Raw genomic sequence first — 14817 nt, forward strand, 5'->3', positions numbered from 1 at the left:
AAATTAATCATTATTTGTACTCTCTAACCAAAGATCCTGGTGGCTCATTCATTGTGTCTGGAGTTTTTAGTTTGACAATCAAATAGTGTCCTAAGAGTCTTCCTTATTTTTGCCTTCTTTCTCTTCTTGTTTGCTAGAGCAATGTAATAGCAAGGGCCTCGTCAAGCTGTCCTTGACTGCTTTAATGAATTTTCACCGTCTTTGTGTGTCTTTTCTAAGCACTGTTATGAAATATGTCAGAATAACTGCTGCTAATAAGTGCGAGGAGTTTATGCTGGCAGAAATACACATGGACTGAGCAGAGACAAGATTTCCCTGGATCACATATCTGTGCTCTGTAAACCTGTTGCTGCAACATATATTCCAGCACTAACATTTAATGCCATCTAAGCGCTCAAACACAACATATATTCTAACACTAACATTTAATGCCATCTAAGCACTCAAACACAACATATATTCTAACACTAACATTTAATGCCATCTAAGCGCTCAAACACAACATATATTCTAACACTAACATTTAATGCCATCTAAGCGCTCAAATACAACATATATTCTAACACTAACATTTAATGCCATCTAAGTGCTCAACTACTGGTATCAAAGACCACTGTCCTGAAGTGATATTTTTATGTTGCTGTTGGTTCTGTCTCACCATGAGTACACCTCTTCATACACAATATATTATTTAAAACTGAGTGAGTTTACCAGCAGAAAATATTCTCAGGTGTAGCATGTTTGTGAAGAGTCTGGTGGAAACAAGACATCTGCACTCATGTGCAAACATATGAGTACGTACACGCAGGGAGCTAACAGTGTTAAGATGAAACTAAATGGAGATGTCGCCATCTTGTGGCTGACAAATGTGAAAGCTGCTTCAAATCAGGTTTTTAACAGTTATCGCTTTAAAATGACGAGACTTAAGCTAAACTAAAGCACCATCCTCTGGAAAATAAACCCCAGCTTATGCGCTGTTAAAACATGGCCATGTTCATTTTCAAAGGGAATACTGGAGCTGCTCAGGCAACAGCTGGGGCTGCACAGATGGCAGGGCTTTTCCCATATGTTAAAGCTAATGACTATAGGAGACAGAAGATGACAGGACATTAAAATGCATGCAGGGAATGTGAGGCAGGGGGAGCTTGATCTGGTGGCAGTGGGAGGAGCATACTGTTCAAGATATACATTTATTTTTATCCTTTTTCATTAATGAGGCGTAAAAATTGGCTGTTTGATGAACAAAAATATGTCACAAAACACCTCTTTGTAATGAATTGAGCAGCTCTGCTACTTTTGTGTTTAGGTATTTTAATTTTCAAGGAAGTCACTGGTTTATTGTTAGTTTCTCTCTGATAAAAGCCTGTACGAGGCTTAACGTAAAGAAAAATATCCTTAAATGTTTCTCTATAGTTCCATATTACTATATTTGGGCTATGCAGTTTTGAAGGCTCTTCAAAGCGCTTCTAAGAGGGTGTCATGCTTTGTTTAATCAAAAAAAATCATAGCTTTTGTACAAGAAGCACTCCAGTACCTATAAGGTATTGTTACAGTCTGTTGTCGCAAATGTTTTTTGTCTTGGAGTGTCTTGAGCGACAGAGGTTTATTCAGCTACACCTTTGATAGTCAAACATGTCTCGCAAATTTAAATGCGGAAGGTGCTGACCATCTTCGCACCAGGCTTTTGATCAGAGGGCTCTTCTGCTGGGTCATCTTTCTAATTAGGAGTTAACTGTGTGTGTCCTGGCTCATGAAACTCAATAGCCCCTTCTCAAAGGCTACTCTGTCCATCTGAAGATGCTGTCTTTGATCTCTGGGTACAACATATTTACAAATCAAAGTCTGTTCTCCTGCCCATTGTAATGGTTTATTGGAGCTTGTGTGACTGCTGTTTGCCTGTGAAAACAACTCGTCAAATATCAGATTACATGTCTCCTCTTGAAGTATATATATATATTTATCCCTGAAGGAATACTGTTGTATGTACAGAGTACATCCCGGTAGGTGCTTGTTCCAGGAAAAGATGTGCTTCTTGGTTGATATGCTGTTTAAACATAGTCAGCCACATATCTGATGTCACATTCTACCTGTCATGGAGAAGTGTGAACTTTTTTTCAAAGAGTAGATCTGTCAGTGGCCTAGACAATGTGTGTCCTGACCTCTTCTCTTGTGTGAATTTTGTATGTGTGTGCCTGTGGGGATGTTCCTGTTCATGGACTTGAGGTGCTGTTAAAAAAAAGTCTGATGTCACAGACAGAAATGTGATATGTGTCAGTGTCAGAACACCTTCAAACCAACAATAGCGCTCTGATAAATGATCTCTAGAGGCAGGGATTGTATGGATATGTCCCCTAGTGATGAGCCAAATTACTCTTTGGATTTAAATTTGGATTCAATCTTACCAAAGTCTCCAAGTGCACGAAGACTGTCTCAGTTTCTTGGTCGGTCGGTGTTGTATTGTTGCCTCTAAGGCATTTGATAGAATTTTAGACTTTTGCAGACATTATTTTATGTAGCTACTGCTACCTATAAAGATCTGAAGCTTTTCTTGGGACTCAGAAGTATCTTGTGAAAAGAAACTCCATGCTGCATTTTGTTTTCTAATGGGAAAGGTGCACATCTTTTGTTTAGCTAAGAGGTTTCAACACGAGCGCTCTGACGGAGTTTCCCACCAATGAAAACATTTTATTTTGGATGTTGGAACTCATGAGGGATGGCGGTGCTGAAAACAAAGGAAATCACTGACAGGCGTTTTCAACTGGAGCCCAGAATTTCACAAGTATGTACCAGTCTGGCAGATGTGCAAGCAGAAATGTGAAAGTCTGAAATAAAGAATATAAACACCACTGCAGCAGTTAAATTTTTTTGGCAGGCTGTTCATTTGTGGTAAGCTCAGACATCTGGGAATTACAACATTATCTTTGTTTAAATAACCAGATATAAACAGTGATCCATGTTAGGTTAGTCTAACAACAGAGCTCAATATTGGAACATGTGCTTCCCTTCTTTAATGAACAGCAAAGAAGAGAGAGGTAGTTATTTGGGAATGTGCACACACTGTTCATAATGTGGACGAAAGTACACAAACACTGGCTGAGTCAAAGTATTTCAGGAGGGATACAACAGGTGAATGGAGTAAGATGTTTAACTAAAATATTTCAGCGTGAAACTTACCATGTTGATTATTATATATTGACATGAGCAACAAGATAATTGTTGACAGCACATAAGTTTATATAGTAAATCTAAAAACTGAATGAAGCCAGGTTACAGGTTCTTGATAGATTTAATTGACACAGTGGTCAATGATTTTTTTCAGAGGGAATTTTGGATATCTATATTTATAAATTACCATCAACAGCGAGGAACTCTCTATGTTTTGACAAAAGAAATGCTATATCAATCAGACACCGAATATTATATGAACAAACCTCTTTATTAAAACCTTCAGAAAAGGGAACAAAAAAGTCAAATCTATCTTTATCTGAAGAGGCAAAAAAAAGCCACATCTGAGTACAACAGACTGAATACATTTGTTTCACAGACTTTGCACAAAAATCCCTGGCTTTGTGTCTCTAAACCACATCTTGTTCTTGCCCCAGTCCTGATCTCTGCTAAGTTTCCCTCCCTGCACCCTGTGTAGCTGCTACCCGACTTGCTGCCTCCAAGCATACCCTGTTTTCATAACCCCCCTTCCCAGTACACTAGATTACTGTCCAATTACCATGTTCATTGCAAACATCTACTGGAAATCAACACCACAAGCTCCTGTGTAAGTCCGAAGGGCATTCCAGACACAGCATGCAGCTGCTTTTAGTGAGTTGGTGATTGCACGAGTGTGCATGTGTGTGTATGTGTGTGTGTGTGTGTGTGTGTGTGTGTGTGTGTGTCTGTTTCCAGTGCATCTCTTCTTTTGCCAAATTAGGTGTAGAGCCATCATGGCGTGACTTGGACTCAGCGCTGTGCATATGAATCACTCTGACCGATATTGTTTTGAGATTGTGTTTCGTATAGAACGTTGCTGTTATCAGTGCCAGGACACTCCAAAGTTGTTTTCCTCAGCAGCAGGGGACAAGTGTGACAAGCCTCTCTTTTACATGAAATCCTTGAGGTCTCTTAAGGATGAGTCCTGGATACGCAAACACTGTTTCAATACTGCCCGTGTCTGTCCCTGTGCACTTTCATTAGGTCATGACAGAGATCATTGGCGGTGATCCTTATCACTGATAAAGTGTGCAAAATGTGTGTGTGGTGTTGAGTTGATTATAGATGTCCACTAAAACAAAGTCACATTTACAGTTGTTTAAATTTAGGAATTCTTGAATTATCCACTACATTTTTGCCTAATAAAAGGTTTATTAATGCTGTAATCAGGTCTTTAATGGTTCTGAATACTGATATGAGTGAAGAGACCATTGGCAGCAGTGTTTTCAAGATTGATGTGTTAAGACCATGGATGCAGGTCATGGAGCGTTACCAGCAGTTGATGTAACTCTGCATGTGCTATGCTAGCCAGAAGGCCTCAGTCTTGATATAGCCTCTGCCCCAAACAAATGCTGCCAGTCTCTCCTCGGCTATAGTCCTCGCCTTTAAAAAGCTGTTGTTCACCAACCAGCTGTGACCTTTATTCAAACAGGTCAGCAGAAAGAGTGAGACAGAGTTTGTGAGCATGGGGGGGGGGGTCATGCTGTTTTGGATGGAAAGACAGAGGGAGTTTACATGGCATGAGGAAGAATTGTCACCTCAGTTCATTGAAATAGGTTGCCATATGTCTGTGAGTTCAGAGCAGACACAGAGGGTGATTGCCAGTTACTGTTAGTGCTTCAGCTGAAGTGAATTGATTCTCTTTGGATCTAGAACATAGCTTGTTTTAGCTATTGCAGCTCATCGGGATATTAAATCCATCAAATGACCTGAGCTTTTTTTCATCTTTTGAAAAGATTAACAGGCCATAAAATAATCTACTTATGGGACATTCCCTGAAGAATTTTCTGCATTTTTGTATTGTTTTAGGCTATGTTAGAAAGGACGCCACTACACTTGGACTAGAGCCTTACACAAAATGACTACAGAGGTGTTTGGTTGGAGGGCTGCCCTTGGCAGTTTGCTGCTTCAGCATTAGAGCTTATCCCTGTGGGACTTGGCGTACTGAACATTTTTCGCATCGAAGGATGGATTCTTGGGATACAGATTCAGAGGATTCCTGTGATTGGGGTAACTCCTCTGAAGAAGCATCGTCAGAGGAAGATGAACTTGATGTCAAATATAATAAAAAGTAATGTCTGTCCTGCAGTGTTTGTTGCCTGTTTTAAATGTTTTCATTGTTTGCCACTTCCATTTAGAATCTTTGCAGTTGAACTTGGCAAGAATCTTTACTGTGTCAATCATCAAACCTCTAAAGCATTAAAGCATTTCAAATCACTGATAATGTGATTTGATAATGGCATTGTAGCATGTGATAATTGTTTAGACTAATTAACTAATTTAGCTGTCTTATGTTCATTTTCTCCAGGGAGGACATCAGGACAGCCAACGTCATTGCAGCCGAGGCAGTCACCTGTCTAGTTATCGATCGAGAGTGAGTATAAATAAGGCTGTTGATTGATTGTTGATTCGTAACATTTTAGTACATGTGACATGTTTGTACATGTGGCCACGTGCAGAGTCAAACATCAGTGAGCCATGCCATGCAAGTTTTTCATGTTTACACAAATTTAGACACGTGGAATTTTGTTGGCATTGCTTTTAGATTGCCAAACCCACAAATTTATCAAAACTCTTTTGGAAATTTGTAATTCAACAAAACTCATTCACTAAATTACAATTAAAGAAATTTGACCTATTCAGTAAGATGGATCATGTCTCGTGTCAAATAATGTGCAATTTATTGCAGAAAGGAAAATCTGAATTGAAAAATATAAGATTACATTAATGATTTTCGATTACGCTTACTCACTTTAAAACATTCAGGGAGTCTTTCTGAATGACCAATTCATGTATTTAAAAATACATCTAAAATAATAGAGGGTTATACTTTATATTGAATTTTTATGGTGGCACAAAATGTTTAATTAACTCGAATAAAGACTGTCAACACAACATTAAAAATTACCATATTATCAAAGAAAACAACCATTCAACATCCTTGTCTCGAGCATTCAGTTGTGTGGTTAAACTAGACAAGCGACGCATTCAGCCAGAGGAAGAGATGGTATCATCTTACTTCAGGCTTCCCTTTGGCCTCAGGGAACAGGCACATCCTCAGGGCTAGCAGGGGGATAGTAAGTGAGTCATCCAGTAAATGTGATTACAATTGCCTGTCGTATAAGCAGCTAATGCTGTCACACAGCTGGTTCATTGCATGTGTCACACAGACAGGCTAGTTGGTACATGATATTTGTTTTGCAGCGTTACTACATGACTTTATTCATTTTCTGTATATCCACAGAAACATTTCAGATGAAACAGTGCAGCTTAAGACAATGACAATGACAAGATTCATGGTAAAGAGAGTTATCAAAACAAGCAAAACAAGCACAAGAGGCATAATAAGCCATATTCTGTATCTCAACCACAAATGCAGTATCTCTGGACAGATTGTGTCTTTTTTAAAACATTTGATTTATACACTTTACTTTACTGCTGATTTGGACGCTCTGCTGGTTACTCTGGCACTTTTTTGAATCTGTTATAATGCATAACCATGGCAACGGGGAAGTTGTTTGCTTGTAGGGGCAATTAATTGAGCTTTCCAAAGCCCAAGTAAAGACCCAAAATCCAAATGTGTTGAAGAGGAGACATCTAGGAAGAATGGAGAGAAAGGAGGGAGAAATTTAAACCATTTCTTCCTTTGATCATCGTGGGAAATGCAACATTACTGGTAGATAAAATGGATGAGCTTCGATCCCTGACAAGAACGCAACAGGAATATCAGGAAGGCAGTGTTATTTTTATCACCAAGATATGATTGCAGGAACAACTCTAACACCTCTCTACTCAGTTTTAAGACTAAATGGTTAGACAGACTGCAGACAGATAGATAACAGTGAAGGAGGAGGGATTGCAGATTGGTAACAACAGATGGTGTAATCCTTGGCATGTCAATGAGACGAAGCATCTGTATGCCCTAGATGTTGAACAGTTGGCTGGGAGTTTCTGACAATTTTGTCTACTGAGAGAGTTAACTTTTGTTACCATTGGACACTGTGTGTACTCATCAGCTAAGTTGTTGCCAAGCTACTAAAGAAGCCTGAATCTATCATGGCAAACTTTGATGATTTCTACCACACCTCTCTCTGCTACACTTCAAGTTTCCAAATGTTTTTAAATTTGATTGTATTTTATGTATTTAGCTACCTATATAACAATACTGATATTTGATATATATACAGATATACTGCAGCAACAGATTAATGGAGTGTTATTAAATTGAATTGAATTGAATTGAATTGAATTGAATTGAATTGAACTGAACTGAATTGAATTGAATTGAATTGGGCTCTGCACGGTGGTGTGGGGGTTAGCACTGTTGCCTCACAGCAAGTTCGAATCCCAGCTAGAGCCTTTCTGTGTGGAGTTTGCATGTTTTCCCCGTTTATATGTGAGTTCTGTCTGGATACTCCGGCTTCCTCCCACCTTCCAAAAACATGCATGTCAGGTTAATTGGTGACTCTAAATTGTCCCTCGGAGTGAGTGTGGATGGTTGTTTGTCTCCTTTGTCTCTGTGTGGCCCTGTGATGGGCTGGCGACCTGTCCAGGGTGTACCCCGCCTCTTTCCCGGTGACAGCTGGGATTGACCTTGAATTGGATTAAGCGGGTATAGAAAATGAGTGGATGAATTGAGCTGAATTTTTAATTTGACAAGAATTTTGTGGAGCTCATTGTTCTGAAATGAACAACTTTCATGCCTAATGAGAGTTTATTCCAAAGGCATCACAAGAACAAGGTTTCCCTGTTTTTCAACTGAATAACTGACTTTATACTCAGGTCTAATCATAATTTACATAAAATCTAGTGACTGCCTCTTCATTCAGCAGAAATGAATGTGTCTCTACTTTTGTATCAAACTTTGCACTCAATCAACATCTGCTATCAGAGTGTTTTACACCTTTTCATTTGTCTTCTCTTCTGTGATCTTAAAGGCTAGTCACTAAAAGTAGGCTGATGAATATTTAATAGTAACTGGTGGTATTTTTATGGCAGTCTGGTGATGCACTGACTACAGATCGTCTGTAGTGTACAAACTGCTTTAGTGCCAGGAAACATAATCTATTAATTCATTACAAGCATGACAGGAGAGTGCGTGTATTACTTTAGCCTGAATAAATTGTGGATTATTGAACAACGTCATGTCTGGAAAGTTCAACAAAGAGCTGTTATAACATTTACTGTCTGTGTTTCAGTTCATTCAAGCACCTGATTGGAGGTTTGGAAGATGTGTCTAGTAAAGGCCATGAGGATGCTGATGCCAAAGCCAAGTAAGCCAAATTTGAATTATTGTTCAAAATTAATTACCCAAATGTACAGTACTGTGTAAAAGTCTTGAGTCACCTCTACTTTCTAAACATTGTGCTTCCAAGGAGCCAAACTTTTTGTTATCTTTTAAAGTGGTCTTGAATAATAGTTCTCCGGGCTATCTGAAGGTCTTCAAAGATTTTCATTGGACATTGGCAGCTTTTTCGCTCTCTTTCAGTCTCATCCTTGAAACTGTCCATTTTCAAAGAAATACGATTTTGTGTTTGTTAAGCCACTTAACACTGACCTATAAATTACTGAAGCATAAAAAATACAACAATCTTAGTAAATAACCTATTTTAGATGATATTTTAGGCACTTTGTGACTAGCAGCCTGTCACAGAGGCACACGATTTGTTCCCATTTAGTTGCATCCACAAAAAGATATCTAAGAAAGTTAAAAGGCATGGAATAGTATTGTTGCACCAGGAAGATGATTTCTAAAGAGCTATTAGCCAAACACTTTGCATATCTCAGCACGGTGTGCAAATTATACTTAAAAATTTTAAGGAAATTGGACCAGTGGAGGATATACGAAGCAGTGGCAAGCCTAAAAAAATCTATTGACAGCACATGAGCAATACCTTAACCCATAGGACCTCAGAAAAATGATAGGGAATATGTAATAGACCAAATGGACCACGTAGATCACATTTCTAAAAAAGATTAAAATACCACCGCCAAGTGTCAAAGATCTCTAATGTTACATATGCTACATTGTCCATTTTGGTTAGGTCATTTTAGTTTAAATCTTTTCCATATGGGTTAAAATTATGTCATGAGAAAATAGAGGAAAGAAGTTCTGACACAGGACCTGAGAGATGCATCTGGCCCTTCAAATGATCCACCTGCTGTTCACTGAAGCCTCATCAGAAATGGTCTCCATGGAGGGGTGGCTGTCAAGATGTCATTCGACTGAGGTGTGCCAAATGACACAAAAACTGCACTGAAAATCAGTTACAACATGTCTTATGGAGTAAAGAATCCTCCCCAGAGTCTGGACCTCAACATTATCGAAGCTGTGTGGGATCTTGACAGAGAGCAGAACAAAAGGCATGTTTTGGATGTCCTTCAAGAAGCCTGGAGAACTATGCCTGAAGACTACTCAAAGAAATTATAAGAAAGTTTAAAAAGGCTCTGTTAAAGAGTGAAGGAGGTAGCGCCAAATATAGACTTTGAAGATAATTAGAATTGTACAAACTCTGCTTTTGGCTTATATACTGTATTCACATCTCTGCTTGCACATGTTTTAGTTAATTGTTGCAACTATTTCCTGCTTTTCTGGCAATATAAAGAAACGATGAGTGGCTCCAGACTTTTTTATGGCACGATATATATATCGTATATATATTTATGCTTGTTCCTTTGTATTGTCAATTTTCTCAAACTTAGTTATCAAAAACTATTACAAACTGCATCAAAACTATATGTTGACTGCTGATTCGCTGTTGTTTTGTAAAGAAACATGCTGTTAATATATTGAGTGCCTTTAAGTGTGTTACGTGACAAAAAACAGTTAGCAAACCAGAAAACAGTATAACCTCCTCTATTTCTGGAGGAATTAATATGTACAGTACTCTCTTTATCATCACTATGGAAGGATGAGAATAACATCATCGAAAGCACAGTTGACCTTGGCCATGAGATGGGCATCTTGAGGTTGAATAAGCCATCTAATAGAATAATCTGATACTACACTCATTATGCTGTAAATCAAAGTGAGGAGAAACAAAATGTCAGCAGTGACAGATTACAGAGAGCGTGAGAGCAGAAAGCAGCCTATTTGTTATGTAGATGGATGCATGGAGTAAAGCGGGATGGCAATAGAACAGGACTGGTGACAAGACAACTAGACTTCTGTGCAATACTTTGGATTTCTAGCTGACTGCTGACAGTGACAGTCATCTTTTGCAAGACAGTGGCATTTAGTCAGCAAAGAGCAGAACATGACCCCAGTTACTGAATTGGAAAGAGGCAATGGTGAAAGAGATTGGATGACTACAATGAGAGGTCCCTTGGCTCATGTCTGGCATTCACCCCTGGACGGTATCCCCCATGGCTCACTGCAGCTGAGGATTCTTCTGCAAGCAGATTTTGACAAATAGAAACCTACAGTGCACATTCCTAACCCCATTCTTCAGTAAAAAGTTATGCTATATACCCTATCATCAGCCCTGAACTCCTTCAACGCCCTCAAATCTGTCTCATCAAACCTGTTTTCACCCTGATTAACGTAGCTTTCCCATAATCACTTGCTGTCTTGTGTCTCCCTCCCTCCCCAGCAGAGCACAATTTGTGTCACAGTGAGCAAAGCTTAAGTCAAGATCCCACTGCGATGGAAACTATCTATAATTGGTCACGGTGGATAAGCACATTTCAGCAGTACTGTAGCTGTATGGCAAACTACTGCTACTCTCTGTGAGGCTGACAGGTCTTTTCTTCAAAGACTACCTCCCTGTCGCGTTTCGCATGCGCACATTTTGATTGAGCGAGTTCTTCTCCTGGCAGGAGAAGCTCTATTTTAGACTAGGTAGAGTGGGTATTTCACTTGTCTATTTCTACACAAGGGACAACTTTTTAAATTTTAAATTATTTTTTTGGAAAGGAAGGTGAGAATCTGTAGACAATATTCAAACTCATTTGATCTTGTAAGGGAATTTTTCTCTTTCTTCGTTCTCAAATTAATAATGACCATTCTCACATTAGTTCCATCCAGGGAAAAAATTCCTCTATGGTTGAAAATTGTGGAAAGAATTACCCTGTATGACTCAGCATGACCTGTATGACCTTTATGACTTTTGTGCTAGTGTGGAAGTTCTGTCTGCAGGAAATACTATAAATGAATAAATAAATAATAAACTATAGATAAATAAATAAATATGGCAAGAGCCATCTTTAAGGTCACAAATGCTTTCTTCCCCTGACTCTGCTCCCTAGAGTCAGGCTAGACCAAAAAAAATGGGAGCAAAATGAATTAAGATGGTAGCACACAATCACTCACATAATGTACTCACACAAAAAGTTATCCTCATGGGGATTGCATCATTTTTATGACCTCATCTGCTCAGTGATACAGATTATCACCCACTGGGATGCTACTTGACCTGCATGGATACACTGTATTGCTGTGGTTGAAATTGATTTTCCAGGCAACAATAATAAATAATGTGTTATTTCAGTCTCATGTAAAACATCTTAAAATACATTAAATGTGTAAGTAACCAGAGTTACTTTACAGTGTTGGATGCAACTGAGCTCTCTATATGAGCTATCTATATCTATAGCCTATGTGTAATAGTTTTGATGGTTGGATGGTTCCAGTCTCAATGGACCTGCTCATCAGTATCATATTCAAGGTTTTTGAAATTCATGCCTCAGCCGCAAGGAATGAGCAAGTGGTGTTTTCAAAATCTGCACATGTATATGTGTTAATGTTTTTGTAGATATCTCTATTTATCATTGATTCCCTCAGATTCAGTGTGTCTTTAGGACATTCCTGTTTTTATTGTTGCCTTTTATATTTTCTCAGTAAAGTATTTAGTGTGTCTGCAGAATTTGATATATGTGGTTATTCTCTAATTTGCAATTTAATTCAAAAGAACATGAAGTTTTTGTACATCTGCTTATGTTTTTTTGCCTTAAAATACAGCAATGCTACCATCTGCTGGCCAAATAATGCCATTACTCCTCTGACTCCTTTTCTATTTCTATCTATATGGATTTGTAAAACTTCATTATCAGAATTTAAACACATCATGTTTACATCTTATACCGTAGATTTTAATGTGTTTCTTCTTTGTGTGCGAACCCAAAGTCAACATGACCATGATAATAATCCAACAGAGTCCAATAATCCAGTAATCCCAACAGAATAGTTTTTTGGCTCTTGGTTTGTTTCCCTCTGTCCTTTTCTTAAACAGGGATTATTTTTGGATTTGCTGTCTTCTCAATGCTAGCTCAGATGAATCAAGAGGAGAAAAAGATGAAAGGATCATTGTCAAATGTCCCATGATAAAAGTAGTGCCCACATAAACAGGAACAAACAGTGAGTGTCCTGGTAACCTGATGTGTTTCTGAGAAACACTGTGTTCAGTAATCTCCCAACACGTGCCACCACAAGGCCCAATGACATGTGGCTGAGGGAAAGGGTTTGATTCTTCTGGAATGCAGAGTAACTGATGAGTAAAGTCGATAGGAAACAACTCAAATTCCCCACTCACATCTGACATAGCCATGCAATACAGGAAAAAGTGAGGGAAAGGAAAGACATCTTCTATAACATTTAATTTATAGAATTCAAAGCTGGAACAGTGCTCATAAAATGAGACATTGTTACTATTAAGTAAACAAACTTAATCCTTGCTGCTCCATTGAGAAAGTTAACTGACTTTTGTGAGTCTCAATTGTTTGGCATGACATTGAGTTGATGCTCAGATTCAAGTGACCCAGAAAGGCCTGTCCAGGCTCAGATCTGTGCTAAGCCCACTGATCCAGCAGATGAAACTCTGTCTGGATCAAACAATAACCGGAGAAGACAGAGGGCATTTGGGGATAAGGGATGAACACTTGGAAATACTCTCCACTGCCAGCATGTGCAGGTCAGCAATGTCATATTGCAGTGTTCAGTGGCAGAGCCAAGGCATATCTTCACAGTCAACTGAGACGTGAACAGCTTGTTCGTTCCTATCAAGGATGGTGACAGTCGGTCTGTGTTCAAAGAGGTCAAAAATAATTTGCAAGAGGACTAAACTTACACACATCCTGTTCATGTGTTAGTATTCATACACTCCACATCCTCAAAAACATCCTTGTTAGATTACTAGGAGTTAAGTTGTCAAAGATCTGCAAACAAATGAGCTCACAGCGAAACGGATATTTTGCCTCAGTTTGTTGAAAGTGGATTATGTGCTCTTTCATCCTTCATCTTATCTCTAATCCTGTTCCCATGTTTTCTTTTGTCCCCTTTTCCTGGCACTACAGGTATGAAGCAGAGAATGCGTTTTTCTTCAATCTCAACCTTGCTGACTTCAACATCATCGACACTCTGGGGGTCGGTGGCTTTGGAAGGGTTGAGCTGGTACGGAACGCTGCACCGTGACATTAACACAAATGGTTATATTTCTTAACGATGATCTTTAAGACGAGCTTTGCAGGTTCACATGCAGCCAGACATTTGTATTTTAGCTTTTTTTTTTTCTTCCCTCTTACTGCAGGTTCAACTCAAGAGCGATGAGAGCAAAACGTTTGCCATGAAGATCCTAAAAAAGCGACACATTGTTGACACAAGACAGCAGGAGCACATTCGTTCAGAGAAGCTCATCATGCAAGAAGCCCACTCTGACTTTATTGTTAGGTACACACCCAGAACAGCTCTATTGAAAGGCTATATGGCTCATAAATTGTGTATACAGCTGACATGTCATAATCAGTGCTTTATTACCTCAGAGCCATGAGTACCCAGGCTTAATTACCAGAGTATTCTTTGTGGAGCTTGCAGAGCTTCCTCTTCTCATCAAAGGTTTCCAGCACTAACAGCAAAATGTATTAATAAAGTCAGCTGACTTATGACCAAAGTAATTACTCAGTTTCCAATTAGACTAACTCGATGAACATGATTGTGAAAGAAAAAAGAAGAAAAGCCTACAAATGCTTTTTCAGTTTGGGATTGTTCAGTGTCTAATTCAACCTGTTTCACCATGGCGGGGAACTGCATGAGCAATAAGAATCCAGAAACCTAATATAGACGGGAGACACCACACAAACATCAGCAGGCTACTGAACCTGAGCCAAAACACAGATGCAGTAATGATTAGGAGGTTCACCAAGAACCGTACTACAAACCGATGTTTCAGGGGTTATGCACATATTGTCATTTACTTTTTGTTTGTTTTCTTTGACCGCTCAGACATTACATGAAGCCAATCTTCAAAAAAAAAAATCCAGGAGGAAAGCAGTTGCTGGAAAAAATAATGGCACAAAACTGTAAGATTGAAATTAGCCAAAGTACATGATAAGAATGATGATGAATTTGGCTGCTCGGTGGTCAGATGAGACTAAAACAAGCAATAAGCAACCTAATTTCATCCAAATTGAGTTGAACTTGCTCTGCTGGCTGAGACTCATTTTATGAGTACATAGAGTCAACTGCATAACATGAAAAAGGGAGTGTATAGATACAGAACTGTAATATATAGGGAAGATGTCACCAAATGGCATTGTTAACTTTAAGTTGTTATATTGAAACAATGACAGGAATCTACAGTATTTCAAGATTCATGGTGGACACATTTTACAACTTTAAGT

At 38.8% G+C, this 14817-nt stretch overlaps 1 protein-coding gene across 2 annotated transcripts in view; it reads left to right on the forward strand.

Annotated features, from left to right (window-relative positions):
- Nucleotides 1–14817, forward strand: part of LOC140312970 (cGMP-dependent protein kinase 1) — an 84774-nt gene that overhangs the window by 63857 nt on the left and 6100 nt on the right. For both annotated transcript variants that reach the window (XM_072390878.1, XM_072390877.1), the window contains exons 8-11: nucleotides 5513–5578; nucleotides 8403–8477; nucleotides 13495–13591; nucleotides 13728–13867. In XM_072390878.1, coding sequence (XP_072246979.1) covers nucleotides 5513–5578; nucleotides 8403–8477; nucleotides 13495–13591; nucleotides 13728–13867 — 378 coding nt within the window. The remainder of the gene's footprint in view (nucleotides 1–5512; nucleotides 5579–8402; nucleotides 8478–13494; nucleotides 13592–13727; nucleotides 13868–14817) is intronic.

Source organism: Leuresthes tenuis, unplaced genomic scaffold (assembly GCF_036924035.1).
Source record: "Leuresthes tenuis unplaced genomic scaffold, fLeuTen1.0.hap1 SCAF_8, whole genome shotgun sequence".
NCBI lineage: Eukaryota > Metazoa > Chordata > Actinopteri > Atheriniformes > Atherinopsidae > Leuresthes > Leuresthes tenuis.